Below are 25,026 nucleotides of genomic sequence, written 5' to 3' on the forward strand. Positions count from 1 at the left end.
TAGGTACTTAATTAGGCCTTAGTATCTAAACAACCAACCAATTTCCCCAAATAAATAAGAAGAGGAAGGCAGCTCTATGCCTTTGTTGCTCTAGGGTGACACTATTAAGGACCTCACACATCATTTTTGTTTTAAAACTACATCTACTTATCAAGCACTTATTAAGCTTTATAAGTATACAGAGAACTCTAGTCCCAAGAGCTTTGTTCTTTACTCTCCAAAAATATCTCTTGGGAGGTAACACAAAATTTAAGTCCTCACAATAGTGACTTTATTAAATTAGTTGCTTTATAAAACATTGCAGATGTCATAATTGTTAACATAACAATTTACCAAACTGTAGTTAAGTGGCGCAGTTTGCTAAACACGTTTTATAAAGGAAAGGAAATGCCAAAACCCTGTTAAAGCTGATCCACTGCAGCCTCAGAGAACAAAGGAGATTTGTTTCTCAGACACTTAAATCAGACAAATAAAATAGGTAAGGAGTTTCCCTCCCCCATCTGAAGCACTCCATCAGTAGAATAGTCTGATAAATAGAAACTAGACAGTCTAGCATTCAAGAGATTCCACAACTTGGTAATGCAATAATGGAGAGGTTTACCTTCTTCAGCTTCCAAGTTGGAGGGTTTTGGTCATTTAATTTTTAAGTATCAAACTAGTGCTTTTCAGCCGCCGTATCTTCACTCTGAGATAAGCAGTCTTCTTCACAATGTATTTTTAATATCCTCACGCTCAATTTTAAGACAAAGCAACTTTAATACTAGGTGCACACCACATGCCCTTGCAGCAGACTGCTTTTCTTGACAAGTTATGAAGTAGTTCAAGGAGGTATGGTTAAGGCTGTATTACTGAATGGTGCTGGTAAATACTACACAATTTTTTGTCATGTTGCAACCTTTGTTTCCAATTTAGTGACTGCTGCTATGGAATCAGATAGCAACATTATTAGGTCTGTTTTTTTAAACTATGATTTAGTAGCAATGGAGGTTCCCAATTTTAACCCCTTGGCAGCAAGATCCAAGTTCCCTCATTTGCACATTAGCACCTAAGTGTCAAGGGGTTAATAACCAGCACAAAAGATACTGCACTTCTGATTGTAGCATTTGGCAGAACTGAAAGGAAAGGAAGTTGTGCTACATGTTGAAGGGATTGTGGGCAACAGAAAGAAGACACCAGGAGAAGATAAAACGTCACATGAAGTCTTCAAAATCTTGTACATATCCTCCATCATAACCACCATAATCTGCCAGATCATCTTTCATGGTAGCCTTTAATCCCCCTCCGGGAACCACACCTTTCTTCTTCTTTTTGGCTTTGCTTTGCTGAAGATAAAAAGAGAATAATTCATGAGATTTTATCTACTGTGGGCATCTTATATGGTACAGCAACCCTCATAGAGTCAACAAAGCTCTGCTTCTAGAAAAAACTTAGTTCTCTAAGGGAGATCCCACACCTGACCCAGAGAAATTTCTATTATTAATTCAGGAGAACATGAACATGTCTGTAAACAAAAGGATGGTAATGGCACTCATACTCCTGTTCTATTCCAATATAAATGGTATTGGTGAAGTGCAGTGCTCGACTTCTCAGGCTCCTACTACACTTGTTGAGAATATTATGCCTATACCCCATCCTTGTGTAATACACATTTCCCACGCAGCTAGCTCTTACCTTTTCTTGCTTTTGTTTTTCACTGCAAAGTACAGTCAATGAATTGGTAATCTTTTTCAAGTCATCAATTTCCACTAAAAAAAAAAAGCATACCAGTAATTTTTAAGCATTTTGGAGAATAAGTAAAAGCAAAATATACATTCTTCCATCTAATTTGTCCATCATTAACTTCGGTAACTTGGAAAGGCTATTAATTTCTCCTGTTTAACATAACACGATGGAGAATCATTCAGTCTGTGGCTAGGCTCACAGATCAGAACCGTTTAAAGTAAAATGGCAAACTCAGCAACAAAAATTTATAATGAACTCTAATTATAATGACACTGCTCACCAGCGAGAAACTAGAAATGTCTTTATAGCTCACAATGCTCCCTACCATTTTTCCTTATCCGGTCTAAATACGCAGAGAATAACCATGACTTATGGAAATAAACATCCTTGATGCTCAGTGAGGAGTATCTGAATGACTATGTAACGACAATTTTTTTTTTTTTTTTTTTTGCGGTTCACAGGCCTCTCACTGTTGTGGCCTCTCCCGTCGCGGAGCACAGGCTCCAGACGCACAGGCTCAGAGGCCACGGCTCACGGGCCCAGCCACTCCGCGGCATGTGGGATCTTCCCGGACCGGGGCACGAACCCGTGTCCCCTGCATCAGCAGGCAGACTCTCAACCACTGCGCCACCAGGGAAGCCCATGTAACAGTTCTTAAACCTACAGATGATAACTCCCCACCCCTTGGGGTCTCCATTTTATAGCACAGGAATGAGAATGAAAGTGGTAGTTATCTCAGAAATCTAAGTGCCCCACCAGGAAATAAGCCCATTTAGTGGACAACACATCCTTCCATCCTTATAAAAATATAAAGCTGGAAACAGACATGAGTTTTTAGCTACCCAAAAAAGTGTTCAGTCTGGTTAGAGAGCACCTTCAAAAACAGTAAAAATAGTATACAGAAAATAAAACACCAACTATGGGTATATCACTGATCAAATTCAGAACCTTCAGCTTAGTAATAATTTCCCAAAGAAAACCTAACTTAAAATTCATTGGGTAGGGACTTCCCTGGTGGCACAGTGTTTAAGAATCTGCCTGCCAATGCAGGGGACACAGGTTCAAGCCCTGGTTTGGGAAGATCCCACATGCCGTGGAGCAACTGAGCCCGTGCACCACAACTACTGAGCCCACGTGCCACAACGACTGAAGCCGTGCGCCTAAAGCCCGAGCTCCGCAACAAGAGAAACCACCACAATGAGAAGCCCGTGCACCGCAGGAAGAGTAGCCCCCGCGTGAGGCAACTAGAGAAAGCCCTAGTTGCGTGCAGCAACAAAGACCCAACGCAACCAGATTAATTAATTAAAAAAAAAAAAAACCTCATTGTGTAGAATTTATTTTTCTCAATCTTAAAAACAGCAGACAGGGCTTCCCTGGTGGCGCAGTGGTTGAAGAGTCCGCCTGCTGATGCAGGGGACAGGGGTTCATGCCCCGGTCTGGGAAGATCCCACATGCCGCGGAGCGGCTGGGCCCATGAGCCGTGGCCGCTGAGCCTGCGCGTCCGGAGCCTGTGCTCCACAACGGGAGAGGCCAAAACAGTGAGAGGCCCGCGTACAGCAAAAAATAAAAATAACAGCAGACACTAGCAAAAGCAGTCCTTCCCACCTTAGTGCTATACCACCCCAGGTTGTCACTCCCATATCCCCTGCCCCTGAAATATATGACTCAGCATGAAACCAAATCCATGGACCCAGAGAATGGGTGCCAGCTCTGCTGAGCAACTTGCACCTGGCCATGGGCTTCCTCATTTATAAAATGAACAGACACTCGCTGTGGTCTCACTCAGCTCTAAAATTCTGTATGATTTTCCCCAAAAGACACTTTGCTAGCCGCCGCCTCCAATATATAATTAGATAAAATAAGAAACTAGTGTTTTATTAGCTGTTGTGCCAACAAGCACAGATGTCTCTTTGGGAAGCCACTGTAACACTCAGAAAGCACCCTCAAAAAACAAAAACAAAACCACTCAAACTCAATGTATACCTGCAGAACAATACTCCCAAGCTAACTGCTAAAAAGCAAATCTTAAATATATTAGAGCATCCCCTCCCCTCAAAAGTCAATCTCCATTCTCCTAAGTATGATGTGCCCCTACACATCCATTCACAGAGGCCAGAGATTAGAATTACTTACATGAAATACACACATCTCGAACTAAGGCTTCCAAAAAACTGGCATAATATAGTGATTTTTCATATTGTGTAATTTTATCTTTTAGTAACTTTCCAAACTCTGTGAAGTCATCCCTTGAAGATGGGTTCATAGCGTCTATTCCATAAACTGTATTATTAACACCTGTAGGAGAAAGGGGACACAGAAAATATCAAAGATTTTTTTACTCGAACTAAGGCTTAAAAAAAACTGGCATAATATAGTGATTTTTCACATTGTGTAATTTTCTTTTAGTAACTTTCCAAACTCTGTGAAGTCATCCCTTGAAGATAGGTTCATATCATCTATTCCATAAACTGTATTATTAACACCTGTAGGAGAAAGGGGACAAAATATCAAAGATTTTTTTAAAGTTTAGAAACTAATTAGATACCTGAATAACCCTGTTATTTCATTCTAAAACAGAGGTTCTTAACCTGAGTCTATTGAAATCCTTGGACAGAATTCAAATGGTCTGTACGTAATTACTGAATCACAGGTTATTTCAATATTTTGATACCTATTTCATTATAACAGGTTTCCTTTGTAAGTAAAATCCTGTGTATTTTATGCATTTAAAGACAGTATATTAAGAAGGGCCCCAAAGGCTTCACCACACTGCCAAAGGAGTCCCTGGCACAAAAGTGATGCTCTTAAAGCATCTGTCCAAGAACAGCCCACAGAAAAGTTGGGAGAGAAAGAAAAAAGCAAAGCAAACTAAGATGGTTCCTGTGAAAGTATCCAGCTAACTACAGAAGCTAAAAAAGAGCAAACCATGTGTTAAATCCCAATAGAAAAATTAATCTGGCCTAAAAGGATTCTAGGCGATCAGACACTATGCTTCCGTATACTCCTCAATTATCAAGTAAATTAGTTGTTAACAATAACATTGATGCAGTATTTTAGTATGAGAAACACAACATTAAAATCCTATTAACCAAATGATCACCATATGAATACATGTTTTTGCCTTTTAATCTATAATTGGTGTTCCATCTTAGAATTTATTACCACATAAACCCTCCTCTTAAATAAACACATGGGTGGCTTTTACTATTCTACAAAGACAGGATAGTGGCCAAGTGCTCTCTGTAATGAGATGAGTGTGGTTAAGACATGCCAAGCACTCACCAGTGGAGCATCCATAGCAACTCTTGAGATTGCTAAAGACCCACTGAAAGATAAGGTCATACTTCCAGTGAAAAGGAGAATAATCACTACAGTCAGCCTGCTTGATCCATTTTAAAGAAGAGGGAGGAGAGGGGAGGAAAAAATCAAAATAACTAGATCCTTCTTGGCTCTAGGTTTCATTTAAAAGTTATTTAACTGTTTCAGGACTTCCCTGGTGGCGCAGTGGTTGAGACTCTGCACTCCCAATGCAGGGGGCCCGGGTTCAATCCCTGGTCAGGGAACTATATCCCACATGCATGCCGCAACTAAGAGTTTGCATGCCGCAACTAAGGAGCCCGTGTGCCGCAACTATGACCCAGCACAAGCAAATAAACATTAAAAAAAAAAAAAGTTATTTAACTGTTTCAACACAACATTCTACTCTGAAAAGCACTCAACAGAGACAACAACAAACTTGGTTAAATGAAGTGAGAACTTTTAATTATTTCTCTGACCGTGTTTCTTACATTACCCTCTGTGCCATGTAACTATCCTCCTGGAACACTCTGAACTTATTATCTATTTACAGAATCCTGAACATATCTTTTATCTTACACACTAACCACAGCTGCAGGCATGGCACACAGAAATGGAAGTCCTCTAAAGATAGGGCATGGTGAAGGCCAAGAAAGGGTACAGAAAGAAAGGACCTTGAGCACAAGAAGGCACAACCAAAGCTGAATGCCCCACCAGGACCAGCATACTATTGTCTAAATCTTATCCAGACTTAAGACAACAGGACAGTCCTACAGTCAGTTCAATATTTAAATCTCAAAGCTAGACTTCACATTTCACCCAAATTTCATCCAGCTGATACATACATTTAAAGCAGCAGTATACTTTATTTGGGTCCAATGACTTTTTTTTTTTTAATCTTTATTGGAGTATAATTGCTTCACAATGGTGTGCTAGTTTTTGCTCTGTAACAAAGTGAATCAGCTATACATACACATATATCCCCATATCTCCTCCCTCTTGTGTCTCCCTCCCACCCTCCCTATCCCACCCCTCTAGGTAGTCACAAAGCACCGAGCTGATCTCCCTGTGCGATGCGGCTGCTTCCCACTAGCTATCTATTTTACAGTCGGTAGTGTATACGTGTCCATGCCACTCTCTCACTTCATCCCATCTTACCCTTCCCCCTTCCCGTGTCCTCAAGTCCATTCTCTACGTCTGCGTCTTTATTCCTGTCCTGCCCCTAGGTTCTTCAGAACCATTTTTTTTTTTTTAGATTCCATATATATGTGTTAGCATATGGTATTTGTTTTTCTCTTTCTGACTTACTTCACTCTGTATGACAGACTCTAGGTCCATTCACCTCACTACAAATAACTCAATTTCGTTTCTTTTTATGGTTGAGTAATATTCCATTGTATATATGTGCCACATCTTCTTTATCCATTCATCTGTCAATGGACACTTAGATTGCTTCCACAATTACTTTTTATCTTAATCACCTTTTATACAATACTCAAATTATTCAAAAATCTGAACATGTATCTCACTCTACCTTAAGTAATGAAATCTCAAATATAAACAAAAGAGATTAAAAACTGTTTTCTACTATCTAAATTAGCCAGTATCATGTTTCTTCAAAAAAGGTGTTTTCTGAATTTTCGTAACTAGTAAGACTTCCATAGTATTCACTTGGAACTTCAATACTGCACTGTTATCAAACCCCCACTTACCAAAAGTTTCTTTCGCTAATTCGAGGTCTGCCTCTTCCTGTAATTTCTTTAGCCGCAGTTTATCTGCTAATTGTTCGTCTGGTGTTAGCACTTTAGGTTCTTCAGGTTCTTCTAACTAAAATGAGACAGCAATGAAGTTTTAAAAGGGCTGGGATTATAATGGACCCAGAACATTTCTGTATTGTATGAATTTTTTTTCTAGACACATATAAATAATTGCAAACACTTATAAAGTGTTTACTGTATTTCAGGCATTCTTTTAGATATTCTTATCCCAATTTTACAGGAAAAACACCTGAGGCACAGAGAGGGTAAGCAACCTGCCCATGGTAACAGAAGGTTAACTCAGGTGGTCATGTGACAGAGTTCAGATTTGAAGACTGGGTTTATTTTGTGGTAATTTTTTTTAATTAAGGAATTGAGATTGCAGACAAGTTGAAAATGGCACTCTCACATACTTTAGCTAAGACTGTATATTGAAACAACCTTTCTAGGGTAACTTGGTAATATTTATCAAGTCTTAAAAATATTCTTATATGCTTTAATCAAATAATTCCACTTGTAGGTATTCATCTTAAGAAACCAAAGCTGCATACAAATATTTAACCAAAAGGAGGTCAAATGGGGTATTATTCATAATATCAAATAAATTTAGAGATGACCTAAATGTTCCACAACAGAATGGTTAAATAAAGTATATGGCACATCCATATGACAATACAATGTAGACAGAAAAAAAATGTTTTTCCCCCCTATTTATCTTTTTGTTCCACTTCTCTGAGATGACAGTTAACAGTTTAGTTTATATCCTTTCTATATACTGTAATATAATTTTCTACAATTTGTTACTACAAGGGGCTATCTTTGATAATATTTATCAAAGTGGGAAAAAGATGAAGGGAATTTGTGCCATTCATGGTTATCCGTGCCTGTGCAGTTCGACGAGTTTGATTCAGAAGTCCACTTCTGAAATAGGTCACATTTTATTTCTCATGGAGAAGATGAAATAAGAAAGGTCATGGGCTTCCCTGGTGGCACAGTGGTTGAGAGTCTGCCTGCCGACGCAGTGGACACGGGTTCGTGCCCCGGTCCGGGAAGATCCCACATGCCGCAGAGCGGCTGGGCCCGTGAGCCATGGCCGCTGAGCCTGCGTGTCTGGAGCCTGTGCTCCGCAACGGGAGAGGCCACAACAGTGAGAGGCCCGCATACCGCCAAAAAAAAAAAAAGAAAGGTCATGATGCCAAGTTAGGAAATCTCAGAACACTTTCTCGAAAGAAAAAGGGAAATATCTCAATTGCCTTAGTAGACCTGAACATCATTTCCTGCATCAAAATTGAATATATCTTAACTCAATACTTGACCTAAGATAAAATTAATTTACGCAAACTAAGGTTTATGTTGGAGACTAATATCAAGATACAACAAAATAAGTATAATTCTAACTTCAATGACCAAGAAAGATCAAATCAATACAACTTCTTAGACTGAGCTATAAGAATCCATTGCTTGTTCTGATCATATAAACACACATGTAGGGACTTCCCTGGTGGCGCAGTGGTTAAGAATCCGCCTGCCAATGCAGGAGACACGGGTTCAATCCCTGGTCCAGCAAGATCCCACATGCTGCAGAGCAACTAAGCCCGTGTGCCACAACTACTGAGCCTGCGCTCTAGAGCCTGCAAGCCACAACTACTGAGCCCACGTGCCACAACTACTGAAGCCTGCGTGCCTAGAGATCATGCTCCGCAACAAGAGAAGCCACCACAATGAGAAGCTCGCACACTGCAATGAAGAGTAGCCCCCGCTTGCCACAACTAGAGAAAGCCCTCGTGCGGCAACAAAGACCCAGCGCAGCCAAAAATTGATTAATTAAAAAGCATACATGTAGGTATTTTTAGATATACAAATTATTAAAAAGCATCTAAAATGTTCCTGACTTGGGGAAAACAGACATTCTCACACATTGTTGGCCATGATAATTTGCTACTAAAAAGGAATTTTAGTAGCTGATTCCAGGCCTAGGGGAGTCTACCAGATAAGCCAGGCATTACTTTTTTTTCTATTATTTTTTAATTTTTATTTATTTTTGGCTGCATTGGGTCTTTGTTGCTGCACGCGGGCTTTCTCTAGTTGCGGTGAGCGGGAGCTACTCTTCATTGCAGTGCGCGGGCTCTCACTGCGGTGGCTTCTCTTGTTGCGGAGCACGGGCTCTATGTGTGCGGGCTTCAGTAGTTGTGGCCCATGGGCTCTAGAGCGCAGGCTCAGCAGTTGTGGCGCATGGGCTTAGCTGCTCTGCAGCATGTGGGATCTTCCCAGACCAGGGCTTGAACCTGCGTCCCTGCATTATTGGCAGGCAGATTCTCAACCACTGTGCCACCAGGGAACCCCCGGGCATTACTTATTGTGCCAAAAAACAAGGAACCTTTCAAAGACTAATGGAGTTCTGTCAAAAGGATGAAGATAGGAACAGCTTTGAGGGACCCCTACTGTCCAATGTTGGGACAATTTAAGCATCAAAAAAAATAATCACTGTGGGCTTCCCTGGTGGCGCAGTGGTTGAGAGTCCGCCTGCCGATGCAGGGGACACGGGTTCGTGCCCCGGTCTGGGAAGATCCCACATGCCGCGGAGTGGCTGGGCCCGTGAGCCATGGCCGCTGAGCCTACGCATGCGGAGCCTGTGCTCCACAACGGGAGAGGCCACAACAGTGAGAGGCCCACGTACAGCAAAAAAAATAAAATAAAATAAAATAAAAAATAAAATAAGAAAGCTTGCCATGATCTATGGCAAGATTTCCATGATATATTAAATAAAGCAAGATGAAAACTATAAAAATTGGGAGGAATATGACTATACAGTTGTATACAAATGTACAAAATCACCTTGGAGACATCATAAACCAATATTTACTTATGGGATAGAGGGAGAGAAACAGGACAAGTGAGTGAAGAGTTGGGAGTGCTTCTTAATACCGTTCTGATTTTTGAATCATGTAAATGTGTTTTCTATTCAAAAAGCAAGTAAATTAACACAAAATTCCTGATATTGCTCCAAATAATCAAGAACAAAAACATTTATACAGCACATGGCAGAGAAATGGACACTTTCTGTATTCACTCAAAATGTACACTGCAAAAAAAACAAAAGACTAATCACAGCTAGAGAGAACTGCAGGCACTGACAAAAATCACTGACTATGGTCACAACACAGTCATGTTCCAAAATGTCTGTGAAAACTTAAAAAGGCATTCTGATACATACAGCTTCTGGGTTTGGTTTTTGCAAAAACCACAAATTCAGTTTGTTTGGGATCATCTTATCTGACGGTATCCATTTATAGTCCTTACAAAGCCCCTCAAATGATTAGGTAATATTGCCTATTAAGATACTGCACCACTACTGATGTGAGAATTCTATATTTTAGAAAATAAATAGTACTATTTATTAGGTAATACTGCCTGTTAAGATGCTGCACCACTACTGATGTGAGAATTCTGTATTTTAGAAAATAAATAGTACTTACCCTCTTTTTAATTTCTTCTTGCCTTTTCTTCTGCTGCCGTTCTTTCTCTTTTATCTTCTCTGCTGTTTTTTTCTTTTCTGAAATTTTTACTTCTGAAAGTAATGTTTTTAATCACAGTTATCTTGAATACTTTCCAGTTTATGAATGAGACAGACATGATACTTATATACTTCAAGAGACCAAACCTCACATAGCTCCAATTTCATATGGTGATTTCCTGGCAAATAAGAATAGGAAAGTTCTGGGACTCTTCCTTTCTCCTCTCTAATCTGACCCCTAAGATCCAAACATCTCCCTTCTTATTTCCCTACAGTCCTTTAGGCAGGACTTAGATCATTCAACTATGATGCCTTATTTTTTACTCTCTCCTTTAACAAAAGCACTCAAACAGAAATTTGGCAGGTATCTAATCTGATTATGTTTTGAGGAGAGAGAAGAGATACAGGGAGAAGAGAATGAAGTGGGAACGGAAGGATGTTTGGTTTCTAAAAATAACCAAAATTTCTGATTTTGTAGGCATTTTCTCATTTGTCTTAACATAAGCATCAGATGTTCACTAAGATATAAAACCAAAAATGGAAGAACCCCAATGGCTTACCTGGTTTTACTTCTGCTTCTTCTTTTTTTTCATCATCATCATCATCATCCCAGTTATCCTAAAGAAAAGGACCTCCGTTAATAATTCTTGCATGTTTACTTTTCCACGTGATCTTTATTATTAGCTTGTCTAACTCCACACAAACAAGTTTGTTGGGGTTTTTTTTTGGTGTTGCATTAAATTTATAAATTAATTTTGGGAGAACTGATATCTTATAATGTTGAACTGCCCTAGCCAAGAAAAAGGGCTATCTTTCCATCTGTTCAAGGCTCCCTCTGTATCTTTCAAGGAGTGTTTTAAAGTTTCTCTTAGAGGTTTTGCACATTTCTCTTTAGGTTTATTCCGAAGTATTTCATCATCTCTGTTGCCACTGTAAATATGTTTTTTTTTTTCCTTTTATGTCCTCTAACCAGTTACTATTTTAGTATAGAAAAGCTATTGGTTTTTGTATGTTAATTTTATACCTTGCTACCTTACTAAATTCATTTCACTTAAGTTAGTTCCATCATTGATTTTCTAGGGTTTTCCCAGGTATACTACCATATCATCTGCAAACAAGAGATAGCTTTATTCCTTCTTCATCAATTCATGTGCCTCCACAATTGATTTTTCTTATCTAACTGCACTGGCAAAACCTCTAGTACAGTGTGAATGAACAGTGGCAGAGAAAATGGGCATCATTGCTTTGTTCTTCTCTTAATGGAAATGCCTCTAGTGTTTTCCCCATTAAGTGCTATGTACCCCACCACATTTATGCAGTAAAATTTAATCTTTTCTTTTATTCCCTCTGGATTCCAAGTCAATTAGAAAGTCTTTTTTTTTTTAAATTTATTTATTTTTGGCTGTGTTAGGTCTTTGTTGCTGCACGCGGGCTTTCTCTAGTTGCGGCGAGCAGGGGCTACTCTACGTTGAGGTATGCAGGCTCCTCACTGCGGTGGCTTGTCTTGTTGTGTAGCACGGGCTCTAGCCGCGCGGGCTTCAGTAGTTGTGGCTCGCGGGCTCTAGAGCGCAGGCTCAGTAGTTGCGGTGCACAGCCTTAGTTGCTCTGCGGCATGTGGGATCTTCCCGGACCAGTGCTCAAACCCGTGTCCCCTGCATTGGCAGGTGGATTCTTAACCACTACACCACCAGGGAAGCCCAGAAAGTCTTTTCTTAAAGCAAGGAATTTTCTTCTAGAACATGTATGCTTTCATTGTTTTTTCATTTAGATCTCTGATCCACTGGAGGTTTTTCTTTTGTATGGTGTGAAGTACGGATCTAATTTTATCTTTTTCCAAATGGTTACCCACTGTCACAGCACCATCTATTGAAAAGTCCACCTTTCCAATATTTTCTAACGATAAATGGAGTATAATCTCTAAAAGTTGTGAACCACTATGTTGTACACCTGAAACTTATAATATTGTACATCAGCTATATCTCAATTTTAAAAAAAGTCCATCTTTGCCCTGTGATTTACCATATACTGAATTTTCTTAGGTACCTAGTCTATTTCTGTTTTCTATTCTATCGCACTGGTCTGTTGTCTCTTCACGTACCAGTACCGACTGTTTTGATTAGAGGCTTTATCGTATGTAAGCTGGGGCTAGTCACCCCTTGCAGGTTTTCAGGGTGTTTTACTGTTTTCCTGGCCATCCTTGCACATTTGTTTTTCCATATGAATTTTTGTATCAACTTGTCTAACTCCACAAAAAAGCTTCTCCATTAACAATTAAAACACAAGACAACCAAGCCAAAACTAACAGCCTCTCTTAAATAATTCAGTTGTTTTAAATGAAAAACTGAGCAGTCTTTATACTTCTTACTTCCCCAAATGTAAAAGCATCCAACATTCTAGCTAATGGCTTGATTATTTCAAGCAATATTCCATACAACACAACCCTGGTTAATGAATTAAATCTTTATAAAAATTTAAGCCCAACACTATAAATCAACTATACTTCAATTTTTAAAAATTAAATTAAAAAAAAAGTTAATCCCAGTATTAGAAAAGTCAAGAGCTGATCAACAGCTTCATGGAACCCACTCCCTAACTTGGGCGGGGCACTTTAAGGTGGATCTATACTGTCTTTACAGTCACAGTCACTGGGCAAAATATAAACCAATTATCAAACAATCTTCTAAAGGCTCCACAGAATTTAGAAGGTTTAATAGACAAAGACACAGCCCTGTGTTTAAATAGGCTTTAATCTATAGGTAGCCTGACCACTGTCTCAACAACCGCCAGGCACACCAGGACACGCCCACTGGAAGCTGAGCCACAGCATGGCAGGTGCAAAGCAGGAGGCCCTGATGCTACTGGAAGAGGCAGAAGCTGACTAATGTGCCATAACTATGACACCAAGCTTCTGGTTTTTAACAAGACAGGTCATAAATCTGAATCAGCATCCTAGGTATATAAACTAACCAAGCCTTGATTCTTAATAAAAATTTGTAAATCCAAAGAAATAAAAAATCCTGATTAAGGCTGCCATGGGGTCTGCAAGCAGTGGGAAGAACTTTGTACAAAAGCATTTTTATAATAACTTTACCTTTGCAATTTAACCCTTAGTTCATAGTTAACAAACAGAATGAAAGCAAACCAGCTAGTCATTGTTTGAACATCTAAGATACCAGATTAGAAATTAGACAGCAAATGTTTATACTACCCTGCTGGTTTGCTTAAGTGCTTGTATCAATACACAATAGTACAAAAGGAACCAGAGAGCTAAATATAAAAGTTAACTACTACCAGGAGTTTTTTGTCATTTTAATCTTCACAGAACACAGGAAAGCTGGGTCTGTGAGTGATATGCTGCTTAGATGGTGCTTCAGATAAAAGGACCAACTGCTTACTTCCAGGGGATGTTTATTTATAACTCCCTACTAATAACAGTGATGATGATAATAATAATAGATAACATTTACTGAGGGCTTACTTTGCACCAAGCACTGTGCAACGTACTTTATGTTTTATTTTTACTTTTTAAATTTTGGCTGCACAGAGAGGCTTGTGGGATTTTAGTTCCCCAGCCAGGGATTGAACCTGGGCCCTTGGCAGTAAGAGCACGGAGTCCTAACCATTGGACAGCCAGGGAATTCCCCAAAGGACTTTACATATAGTAACAGTTAACCCTCACAAAAGTTCTGTAAGTAAGGTGGTGTTATCCCTACTTTACATATAAGTACACTAAGGCCCAGAGATAGCTATCCCACAATCCGAATGGAAAAATAATGAAGGAACCCGTTTTGAACAGGCCAAAGTTCCTTTAAAGCGTCATATTAAACATGACTTCTTACCTGAGTGCTGAAGTATAAAATATATGTCTGGGAACTAGGTCCCTCCACACCAAAATTTGTTCTTTCAATTAGTTCTGGAATGAGGTCCCCTGGAATTTCAAGGAACCCCATATCAAAGAGAAGGGTTACAGTACATACTAAGATATGCCCAGCTACAAATATGTCAATTATTCATCTCAAATTGCCTGTGCTAGATTTCCACTAATTTTAACAAATGAGTCTAGCAGCCTCTGGTACTAGGAGGCCAAGAAGGGAGAGGTATAGCTGAAAATGAGCAGCTCCATCCCAGTAACTCCAACATAGAGAAACAGCACAACAGAGTAACATTTCTGTTCAATGCTGATGTGCCTCAGTTCCCTTTACCAGTAAAACATCACCCCACCCATATCACTGCTCCTTCAGTATCTCATTCGCACTAACTCTATGCCCCACCTCTACCCCGCCCTGGTTTCCCTATCAAAGAATAAACCTTATTCTAGACAGTCATTACACTGTCCCATCAGTGCAAGCATAACAAGGCTACAGAGAATTCCACCACAGAATGGATTTCAGTAGCAAAAACAGTGGTTCCTAATAAGTCCTGGAAACAACCATGACATCTGCTCCTCAGTTCATAAAAGGACCATGAAAGGCACCCTCACCCCAGACTGCTTGAAACAGTAATAACTGCCCTGAAGTTATTCCTATACTGGGGACAAGTTCCTAAAGAAGGGAGCATAGTGATGTCAGCAAAAAGAGCCTGGCCATACTTCCAAATACATGCAATCCCAAAAGCAGAAGGCCAGGTAGCTTTCCCCCAGAACTTAAAGAGTTTTTGCATCCTTAGTTGTAAAAGTAAATGTATAAAAGTAGAATGTCTGTATCTGCCTAATTTTCCATAAACATCAGGACTTTGTAAATACTGACAATAAATTCAGAGAAAATGTAAGAAGGGTTCCAAGAGAAACACCTAAAATGAACACTTAAAATAGGGAGTTAAGTCTATAATTTTGTAAGCCCTAAATGGTTGTTTTTGGTTCAAGAGATTACCTATAAATACCCAGTTAAATTCTTTACCCAATTATCATTGGTAGCCAATAACTCTTCCAACTATAATATCCGATCTATCTCCAAAAGTATTAACCAGGCTGCTCTCCTAAAATTGCCAGCTTCCTCAGAAGAGAGGCTGTTGATAAACTACTCACTTATCTATACTCATGTTCTACAGACACACACCCAGCATCATTTGAGCCATTTCTCTGAAAGAGATGGCTGCTTTTCAAGTTTAAAATCTGCTTCCCAATCAAATATGACTAAGAACTGAAAACATAACATAAAAAATTTAAACCCTGCTTTCTTTATTCCTAATAATGCAGTCAGTAGTTGGCCAGTCTGTCATTTTTATAATGTACAACTACAGAATGTCACATGCAATAAGAGAACACATTTAGGGCTGAAAATGTTTTCCAACTTAAGCAAGATATATTTATAGATCGTCAAATAGAAGTAGCTTCAAATGAGCAGTAAATTTCTTCTGTCCCATAGCAATAGTCCATTAACTAACATATACTCCTCCCCCTTTCTTCTTTAGTTTGGTTTAGATAAAGCATAATCTCTTGCAGTAAGAGTCATTTACTGGTGTTCTGTAAGCTGTACCAACCTGCTCTGAGAAGCCTCAGAACTCTGTAGTGAGCTCCTGCCATGGCTAGACCTGCCAGGAAACTTTAGTTCTTAAAAGCAGCCCAAATATTCTTCCATCACCTCAGAACTATGATGGTCTCTGGAAGCCAAGGTACCTGCCTCAATAAATTCTACTTCACTTAAGTCAATTCATTAAGTTTTTAACACCCTACTATGGCTCAGCACTCTGCTGAATTCCATCTTAATGCTGACCTGTCTCATATTTGGAACTGTTATCAATTCTACTTTAAATTCCTGGCTAAGCTAGATCAAGAACAAGACACTGAACTCTAAACAAGTGGCTTATTTATTTTCAATGGTCCAGCATGACAAATATATTAGGTAAATATTTTTCAGTATTTTTTTTTGCCTTTTAAATTTTTAAGATGTCATTGTGTTTTTCTTTAAAAAAGGAAAAAACAAAACAAAAATGTAAAATGAGATTCAAATTGCAAAACAAAGGAGAATACAGAGGCACAAGTGGAGGAGTTTACTCGATAGAAACAAGGTAGCCGAGTTTAATTATGGCGAACTGGGTGGGGGGCCGGGAAGGGGTAATGGATGCCTTATTGTAAAAATAACCATCCTAACTAAAAACTTACTAGTTTATAAAAAAAACTGTCAGGGTATTGAAATGATATAATTGGTATTTTCTTCAAAATAATCTGGTTGGGGGAGGAGAGCAGTAAGTGGGGATACAGAAGATATAAGATTGGTCATGGTTTTTAAAAATTTTATTTTTCTTTATTTTCTTTTTTATTTTTTGGCTGTGTCGGGTCTTAGTTGTGGCACGCAGGCTTCTCTCTAGCTGTGGTGTGCAGGTTCTCTCTCTAGTTGTGGCGTGCAGGCTCCAGAGTGGGTGGGCTCTGTAATTTGCAGCACATGGGCTGTCTAGTTGAGGTGTGTGGGCTCAGTAGTTGCGACACGCAGGCTTAGTTGCTCCGTGGCATGTGGGATCTTAGTTCCCTGACCAGGGATCGAACCTGCGTCCCCTGCATTGGAAGGCAGATTCTTTACCACTGGACCACCAGGGAAGTCCCTGGTCATGGGTTTATTAAACTTTTCTTTCCACTTCTTTATATGTTTAGAACTTCTCGTAAGTTACACACACACACTTCCAGATACCCATTTCCTAGCAAAATGCCACCTTCTGAGAATTTCCCAGCAATCTCCAATTTCTTTGAAATACAGATGCCCTACTTCAGAAGTACTGTTTCCAACGCTTAAAAATGTCCTTACTCTGGTAGATATAAACTATTAACCAGGATAGGATCCTAACAGACAGTTGAATGGGCATGATGAGGCAGGCAGTTTTCAACTAAGTCAGCTCTCTAGGATCTTTTTTTGTTTGTTTGTTTGTTTTTGCAGTACGCTGGCCTCTCACTGTTGTGGCCTCTCCCATTGCAGAGCACAGGCTCCGGATGCGCAGGCTCAGCGGCCATGGCTCACAGGCCTAGCCGCTCCGCGGCATGTGGGATCTTCCCGGACCGGGGCACGAACCCATGTCCCCTGCATCGGCAGGCGGACTCTCAACTACTGCGCCACCAAGGAAGCCCTCTCTAGGATCTTTTAAAGAAATTCTGTAATAACATTACAGAAGCAAATGTCTGAGATGATTGATCACAGCCAGAAGTTTTCTCAAAACAAACTCCACACCCTTTGAATAAATCTAGCTTCTAATCTGTTTCACTGAAATGATGGGATACTAGTAAAATGGAGTAAAAGTTGTATTGTTCCTGCGTGCAGTGGGTAGGTACTCACTGCCTTCTTTCTTTCTTTCTTTTTTTCTATCTATCTATTTGGCTGCGTTGGGTCTTCGCTGCTGCATGTGGGCTTTTCTCTAGTTGTGGCGAGCGGGGGCTACTCTTTGTTGCAGTGCACGGGCTCCAGGCGCACAGGCTTCAGTAGTTGTGGCACGTGGGCTCTAGAGCGCAGGCTCAGTAGTTGTGGCACACGAGCTTAGATGCTCCACGGCACGTGGGATCTTCCCGGACCAGGATCGAACCTGTGTCCCCTGCACTGGCAGGCAGACTCTTAACCACTGCACCACCAGGGAAGTCTGTGCCTTCTTAATCAACATAGCCTACACATCATTCCAGCAATGGGGAAGGAGTCCAGAGATATATGCCAAGAAAATAATTCCTCCCACTGCCTCTACATAACATCAGGATAGTACAGAAAGGGAATATAAAGCTAATGTGACAGGAAAGTACGCTCCCTAGTTCTTACCTTTTCACTGGGAAGAAGCATAGACTCCCCCCTACCATGAATATTAAAAATTCTACAGTTTCACCTATACGCACTGCCACTTTCAGACAGCTATCTGAAAAGTCAAGGGCAGCAAAATGCTGTATCTACTGAAAAACAGTAAACTACTGAAGCAAGTTACTGTAACGAGGACCTCAGTTTTCCTTTCATTTCTCAGGACACTACAAATGACATTAAACCTATACTCTTAAAGGTTAAACACTAGATGCTGACATAAACTGAAGAACTTACTGTTTCTACATACCTTACTTTTGAAGGACTTTTCAAAAATTCACATACTGTATTATTTAAAACTATGATTATTCGATCTCATGGTAACTAAACCTTGTTAGCATCTCCTTACAAAAGGATTAAACGCTAAAACATTAGAATTCAGAAATTTGGTATTATAGGTATCCCTCACTTTTTAAAGTTCAGTTCATGCCACTTCGCTTTTTCGAATGACCCTCATTAATAACTGTGCTCGCTAAGTGAAAGAAATCCAAAGAGGATTTTCGCTTTTATTACAAGTGAAAATAGCATTCGTTTTTGCACTGAGCCATTATAGAGGCAGCGTGCACCCAAGCAGCAAGAGTGGCACCGCCAAGGCCAAGCTCCTTCTCCACCAAGCTACTCAGCATCTCAGCATCAAGCTGCCATAGCTTTGAACTGTGTCTGCAAGCATCTGTGCTTTACCTTGATTCATCCTGTGCATTTGTTAGCAAGATGTGTCCTAAGGCAATTGCTTCTTTCAGCTCAGGGAAGGTTTCATAGGAATGCTCTACTTTCGGATAGCAGGGAAAACTTGTGCTCACTACCATTCAAGGTGACAAATTTCAACTCTAGATTGGTAACCTCTGAGCAAGCAAAAACTTGCTTGATAACCATGGTCATTCAGTTCAAAACAAAAAATTCACAGTAAATAGCCACCGTGGAGAGAACTTACTCCTACTGAGCTTAAGCACAAGAAAATGTGGCACAAAAATAACCCCAGCTACTCGATCTAAACAGCCTAAAGGTATTTTCCATTAGCCAGAAAAATATTCTCTCTTGCAGAGAGAGAGAATTAACATTTACTGAGTGCCTACCAAGTGCCAGGCAACTCTGCTTAATGCTTAACATATTATCTCATTTAAAGTGCAAAATAATCCTCTGAGGTAGCTTCTGTAATGACAAGATTGGGAAATGGAAGAGAAAGAAAAAAGGATTAAAAAACTGGTTCATGACCACAAACAGAAAATGTCAAGGCAAATATATAGATCCAGGTCTGTCTATTCCAAACTACTAGGAATCAAACTACTCCATGAACACCTTAACTTGGAAGTCTTGGAGAAACTCAAGAGAAATAAACCAGCATTTCAACATGGAAATAAAATGGACAAGTTCAGCTTTCTACTCCAATATCAACTTCAAAGTTTATGTAAAAGAAATAAGCTACTTGTATAAAAGAAAGAAATTCTGCACTAAAAGAGTGCAAAGAGGCGAGATGACCTTTAGGGTACATAAGATTTACCTTTTTGTAAATAAGATTTACAACTTATAAATCTCCAAAATTAGTTCCAAGTGCTCAGAATTATATTTATCAGGATTGACACCATTTAGATACAATAATTTCAGTCAGTCTTCTTCATGATATCAGTCTAGACTACTTCATTCAAACTTCATTTTCTGATAATTCTTTTCTGATTTCTCTAGTCGTTTCTTCTCACTTATTCCCAATTTTCATAACAGATGTCTTAACTCCTACATCCACTCTGCACAGAAAAAGTGAAAGGACAAATCTGAACTAAAGACTCAAAACAGAAAATCTGCTACAATGTAGGGAGGTAACTAATATCTTGCAATGAGGCTGATAACACAATCCATTCCCATGTCTATACAACATTTAAATGAAGCATTTAAGTATCTTCACAATAGTATTGCTCACTTATTAAACCCAAGATTTGCAAAGCTCGCGTCATCCCTGAACCTCAGGCTGTTCAATGATTTGGACATCCACCTCATCAGACTCAGGTAAAATGTAACAAAAGCAGTATTAACACAAAATTCAGAGTGATTACCTAGCTTATATTTTTTTTCAACCCAAGCAGAAGGATTTGTAGGGTTGTTAGCATGAGCTGAAGGGTAGAAGTTAGAAGAGTAAAACATTCACCAAATGAATCGAAACCATAAACAACCATTTTCCAACTCATACTAAACCTTATCTTCACAAAAATAAAAAGATTTTGAGAAGTTTGTTAGTAAGAGTCTTAACATTCTGTGCTTGAGACTTCTGTAGCTACCTGAAAAACAAAAACGAATGCAGTAGTCATGTCATCTGAAGCCCCCAGGAGTTCTCAAAAACAAACGAAGACGGTAAATCAGGTTCAAATCTACAAGGCATAGGAAAAACAAACAACCACCAAAAAAACACAAAACACTGACTCCCTCGTCTTCTCCAACCACCAAATCTTCACTATTTCCTTACGCGTTCGTGTGTAAATGAATAATAGGTCGCTGTGTGGACTACCCAGGTTTCTCATCACTAACTGCTAGCTATCTCAGTACTCAGTTCATCCTTTTACCACAGGATGGAAGAAGGGAGGCTAAAAATTATTGCGTTTGTGTTGGGGAAAAAAAAAGGTGGCTAAAATTAAACCACAATATTTCACTCATCTAACACCTCGAACAAACTCTACAAATGGGCCTTCGGGGATATAAATGAGTTATTGGCCCTGGGGAGACCTGAGCTTGAAAGGGCAGGTGGGTTGCAAGACTTTCCATATGGGATAAGCCAGGGGCTCCATTCTCAGCTTCCCAGTCTCATCCCCGCGAGCAACTCCAGACCGCGAAGTTTGCACGTGGGCCGGTCCAGCAGCTGCTGTCACCTCCCGTCGCCAGTTGGCGGGTGGGATCCAGACCGGAGCGCAGACCTTCAAAGAAGGGCTGGGGCTAGGGCTAAGGCTACGGCTGGGGCCAGCGACTCGTTAGGGAAGTTCAACAGATCACGCTGCCCGCCTCCGGCCCATATGGCCGGCGAAAGGAGGGGAACAGGGCACCGCCAGGCCCTACGCTCGAGCCTAGACCCACGGCCCGCAGGCCCGGGTGGCGCCCCCGGGCCCACAGTCCGTCCGCCCGCCCGTCGGCGGGCAACTCCGCCCTCGACAGCGCCAGCCCGCTCCAACACTGCTCGGAGCCCCGGCCCGCACCCACCTTGACGTCCTCGTCCTCGTCCTCGCCTTCCCAGCGGTCCCCGCCGGCGGTGCCGCCGCCCCCCACCTTCCGCACCGGGTCTTCCACGGAGAACGTGTCCGCGTCTACGGAAGAGAGCGAGCCACGTTAATGCCTGCCTGGGTGTGGGGCCAGCGCCGGCCCAGGCCCTGCTCCCGGAACTTCTCCTCACCCCAGGAGTCGGAGTCCCCCGCCGCTGCCGCCGCCATCTCGAGCCGGGTGTAAGCGTGTGCAAGTAGAGAGCGAGCAAAGAGTTAGCGCGGCGGATGTGAGTCACTGGATCTGCTCTCGTTGACCGGCGCAGGGCACGCTGGGACCTTGGCTGACTGAACGCCAGGGCCCAGGCCCCGCCCCTTCTGGCGGCGGCTGGGGCGAAGTGCGCGCGGGCCGGAAGGGGGCGCGGAATGCGGCGGGCAAGGCGGAGCGTCCTGTACTCCACGCCCCGGGGAGGTCCTGTGGGCTAGTGGGGTGGGGAGAGAGGAAGGGGCTGAGGGAAGGCACCCAATCCTGGGCCCTGGGAAGGAAATGTAAGTGCGGGAAAGTTAGCAGGGCGGTACCTTGCCTTGCGCTGGGCTCTCGCCTGCCCTCTCCACCCCTCCCCTGCCAACCCCATCCGCGCCCCAACCAGTCGGATGCGCCCTTCCTCTGGTCACACGGATCGCCTCTCGCTGCCGCTGGCTGACACCTAGGAAACCCACAACCTCTCCACGCCGCACTCAGAAGCGGGCTCTGAACTCCACGCCCACCTGTGGGGGCGGTGGATTGGCCTCCCCGATCACTGGAGGGCGCGGTTGCGCTGGGCGAGGTGGGGTCCCTCTGGAAGCCGGGGTACGCAGGGCTCCCGAGAAGAAGCGAGCGGAGAGGGCCGAGCTCCTGGCAGCCTTTCCAGCGAGGGTGCTCAGAGTCAGCTCCTGGCACACTTGCCTCCAGTTCGTCACGAAGGGATCGAAGGCAGCCCCAGTGCTCAAGGATTTTCCCTTCCTTTGAGCTCCTTGAAGCCAATACATGATTCATTCTTTCGCAGAATAATTTCGGAACTCGGTCTGCGCTAAGCATAAACTCTAGCCTTGCCCTAAAGGAGCGCACAATCAAGTAGCAAAAATAGACATGTAAACAAATTTCGACACAGTGCGATGACTGCAACAAAAAGAAGCATTGCGAGGTTAAATGTAAATGGGTAACATAAACCGCGGGGGGCTGGCGGGGAGCGGTAGGCCACTTGAAAGGCTTCGGGAGGGTAAGCACTGCAGTAACGAGTTTTAAAGACCAAGTGAAATTTGCTCCAGTGCATTTCCCGTAGAAAGATTGCATGTGGTCCCTGGTCTGACTGAATGGCGCAATTGGAGATAAGCTGAACAGGTAAACTGATCGTAATAAAGGGTTTAAGATGGGTTAACCTGCACTCTGTCCTTCGGGCCATTGGGCTCCACTGCAGGATTTTCAGAGGCGTGCAGTTTCAGATATTTTTATTTTGTTTTTGTTGTTTTCTTAATTTATTTTTGAATATGTAACACACGTACTTGGTACAACGTTCAAGTTACAAAAGGGTATACACAGTGATCAGCCATTCTGTTTTTTCTGGTGGCAACTATGTTTCCCATTTCTTGTGTACCTTTTCAGAGTCTACAAATAGTACACATTTTATAAAAGATGGTCTTCCAAAAGATATCCTACAGCCCACTTACTCAAAGTTTGTTCCTGATCAGCAACACCTGGGAGCTTGTCAGAAATGTAGAATCTCAGACTCCATCCCAGAATCAGAATCTGCCTTTTAACGAGATCCTCAGATGATTGTACGTTAAAGTGTGAGAGGCAATGCTATACAGCCATCCGTTGATAAAGAGGGATTGGAAGGAGGTAAGACAGAAGGCAAGGAAAGACTAGAATGTAAGGTCCCTAGGGCACAATCTGTCTTTTATTAACAGTTATATCTCCAGCATTTGGCACAGTATCTAATACATAAGTAAATATTTTATGAATTAATAGAGAAGAACACCATCCTAAAGCAAGGCAGTGGCCAAAGAGAAAGGAACCAATCAGATAAATAGTTAAGGGTCAGAATCAACAGAATTTAGTGACTCTGATGATTAATTTTATGTGTCATCTTGGCTAGGCCATGGTACCCAGCTTTTGGTTAATCACTAGTCTAGTTGTTGCTGTGAATGTATTTTTTGTTTATGATTAACCTTTAAGACGCAGATTTTTAGTATAACAGATTACTCTCCATAATGTGGATGGGTCTTATCCAATGAATTGAAGGCATTAAGAAAACACACCGAGGGCTTCCCTGGTGGCGCAGTGGTTAAGAATCTGCCTGCCAGTGCAGGGGACACGGGTTCGAGCCCTGGTCTGGGAAGATCCCACATGCCATGGAACAACTAAGCCCGTGTGCCACAACTACTGAGCTTGTGCTCTAGAGCCCGCGAGCCACAACTACTGAAGCCTGCGTGCCTAGAGCCCGTGCTCTGCAACAAGAGAAGCCACCGTAATGAGAAGCCCGCACACCGCAATGAAGAGTAGCCCCCGCTCGCCGCAACCAGAGAAAGCCCACACGCAGCAACGAAGACCCAACACCGCCAAAAATAAATAAATTAATTAATTTTTTAAATTTTATTTTTTTTAAAAAGGGGGGCTTCCCTGGTGGCGCAGTGGTTGAGAGTCCGCCTGCCGATGCAGGGGACGCAGGTTCGTGCCCCGGTCCGGGAGGATCCCACATGCCGAGGAGCGGCTGGGCCCGTGAGCCATGGCCGCTGAGCCTGCGCGTCCGGAGCCTGTGCTCCGCAACGGAAGAGGCCACAACAGTGAGAGGCCCGCGTACCGCAAAAAAAAAAAAAGAAAAAGAAAAAGAAAACACATTGAGGGACTTCCCTGGTGGCACCGTGGTTGGGAATCCGTCTGCCAATGCAGGGGACACGGGTTCGAGCCGTGAAGATCCCACATGCCTCAGAGCAACTAAGCCCAATGCACCACAACTACTGAGCCTGTGCTCTAGAGCCTGTGAGCCACAGCTGCTGAGCCTGTGAGCCACAGCTGCTGAGCCGTGTGCCACAACTGCTGAAGCCCCTGCGCCTAGAGCCCAAGCTCCGCAACAAGAGAAGCCACCGCAATGAGAAGCCCGTGCACCGCAATGAAGAGTAGCCCCCACTCTCCACAACTAGAGGAAGCCCACGCCCAGCAACGAAAACCAAAAAAAAAAATTAATTAATTAATTTTTTAAAAAAAGAAAAGAAAAGAAAACACACTGAGGAAAAAGGGATTCTGCCTACAGACTGCCTTTGGACTCTGCAGCATCAGCTCTTCCATGGGTCTCCAGCCTGCTGACCTGCCCTGCAGATTTGAGACTTGCCAGCTCCCACAATTACGTGAGCCAATTTTTCTTTCTTTTCCTTTCTTTTTCTTTTTCTTCCTTCCTTCCTTCCTTCCTTCCTTCCTTTCTTTCTTTCTTTCTCTGCGCTGCACAGCTTGTGGGATCTTAGTTCCTCAACCAAGGATTGAACCCAGGCCCTCAGCAGTGAAAGTGCCATGTCCTAACCACTGGACAGCCAGGGAATTCCCTGTGAGCCATTTCTTAAAATAAATCTTTCTCTCTATATATACACATGCTACTGGTTCTGTCTCTCTGAATAACCCTGACTAACACAGTGACTGACTGGATATGGAGGAGGAGGGGAGGGGAGCTGTAGAGGATGATGCCTTTGGAGATTGAGTGGAAGTAACATCCAGCTATAGGTGCTCAAGTCAAAAACCTGGGAGCTATCCTTGCTTTCTTCCTCTCACTTAC

At 42.0% G+C, this 25,026-nt stretch overlaps 1 protein-coding gene across 7 annotated transcripts; it reads right to left on the reverse strand.

Moving 5' to 3' along the window:
• Window positions 1-254: 254 nt before the first annotated feature.
• Window positions 255-23,242, reverse strand: EIF3J (eukaryotic translation initiation factor 3 subunit J). Of its 7 annotated transcripts, none has more exons than XM_089907282.1 (9): window positions 21,992-22,274; window positions 21,228-21,331; window positions 10,851-10,908; window positions 10,253-10,344; window positions 6,732-6,846; window positions 4,136-4,205; window positions 3,856-4,016; window positions 1,672-1,745; window positions 255-1,322 (listed from the first exon to the last, which is right to left on the reverse strand). In XM_089907282.1, the coding sequence occupies exons 1-9, from the start codon at window positions 22,257-22,259 to the stop codon at window positions 1,191-1,193; spliced, it is 1,074 nt and encodes a 357-aa protein (XP_089763408.1). In that variant the 5' UTR covers window positions 22,260-22,274; the 3' UTR covers window positions 255-1,190. The 7 variants fall into 7 exon arrangements, 6 of the variants coding, with proteins under 6 accessions (XP_089763408.1, XP_089763410.1, XP_089763409.1 ...); XM_089907284.1 differs by lacking the exon at window positions 21,992-22,274 and adding an exon at window positions 21,418-21,845; XM_089907283.1 differs by lacking the exon at window positions 4,136-4,205 and having other exon boundaries at window positions 3,856-4,017.
• Between the last annotated feature and the right edge of the window lie 1,784 nt (window positions 23,243-25,026).

The sequence above is a fragment of the Delphinapterus leucas genome, chromosome 2 (genome assembly GCF_059928025.1).
Source record: "Delphinapterus leucas isolate spDelLeu-1000000601 "Yukka" chromosome 2, BTC_Dleu_Yukka2, whole genome shotgun sequence".
Taxonomy (NCBI): Eukaryota; Metazoa; Chordata; class Mammalia; order Artiodactyla; family Monodontidae; genus Delphinapterus; species Delphinapterus leucas.

What these genes read in the sequence shown, in the direction of transcription:
- EIF3J (XM_089907282.1), bottom strand. Translation starts at nt 22,259, where the DNA reads ATGAATCATGTATTGGCTTCAAGGAGCTCAAAGGAAGGGAAAATCCTT. An exon ending in GATGACTTCACAGAGTTTGG is followed by an intron (nt 4,017 to 4,135) that starts AAAGTTACTAAA and finishes TTCTCCTACAGG; the next exon opens with TGTTAATAATACAGTTTATG. An exon ending in AAAAACAAAAGCAAGAAAAG is followed by an intron (nt 1,323 to 1,671) that starts GTAAGAGCTAGC and finishes TTTTATCTTCAG; the next exon opens with CAAAGCAAAGCCAAAAAGAA.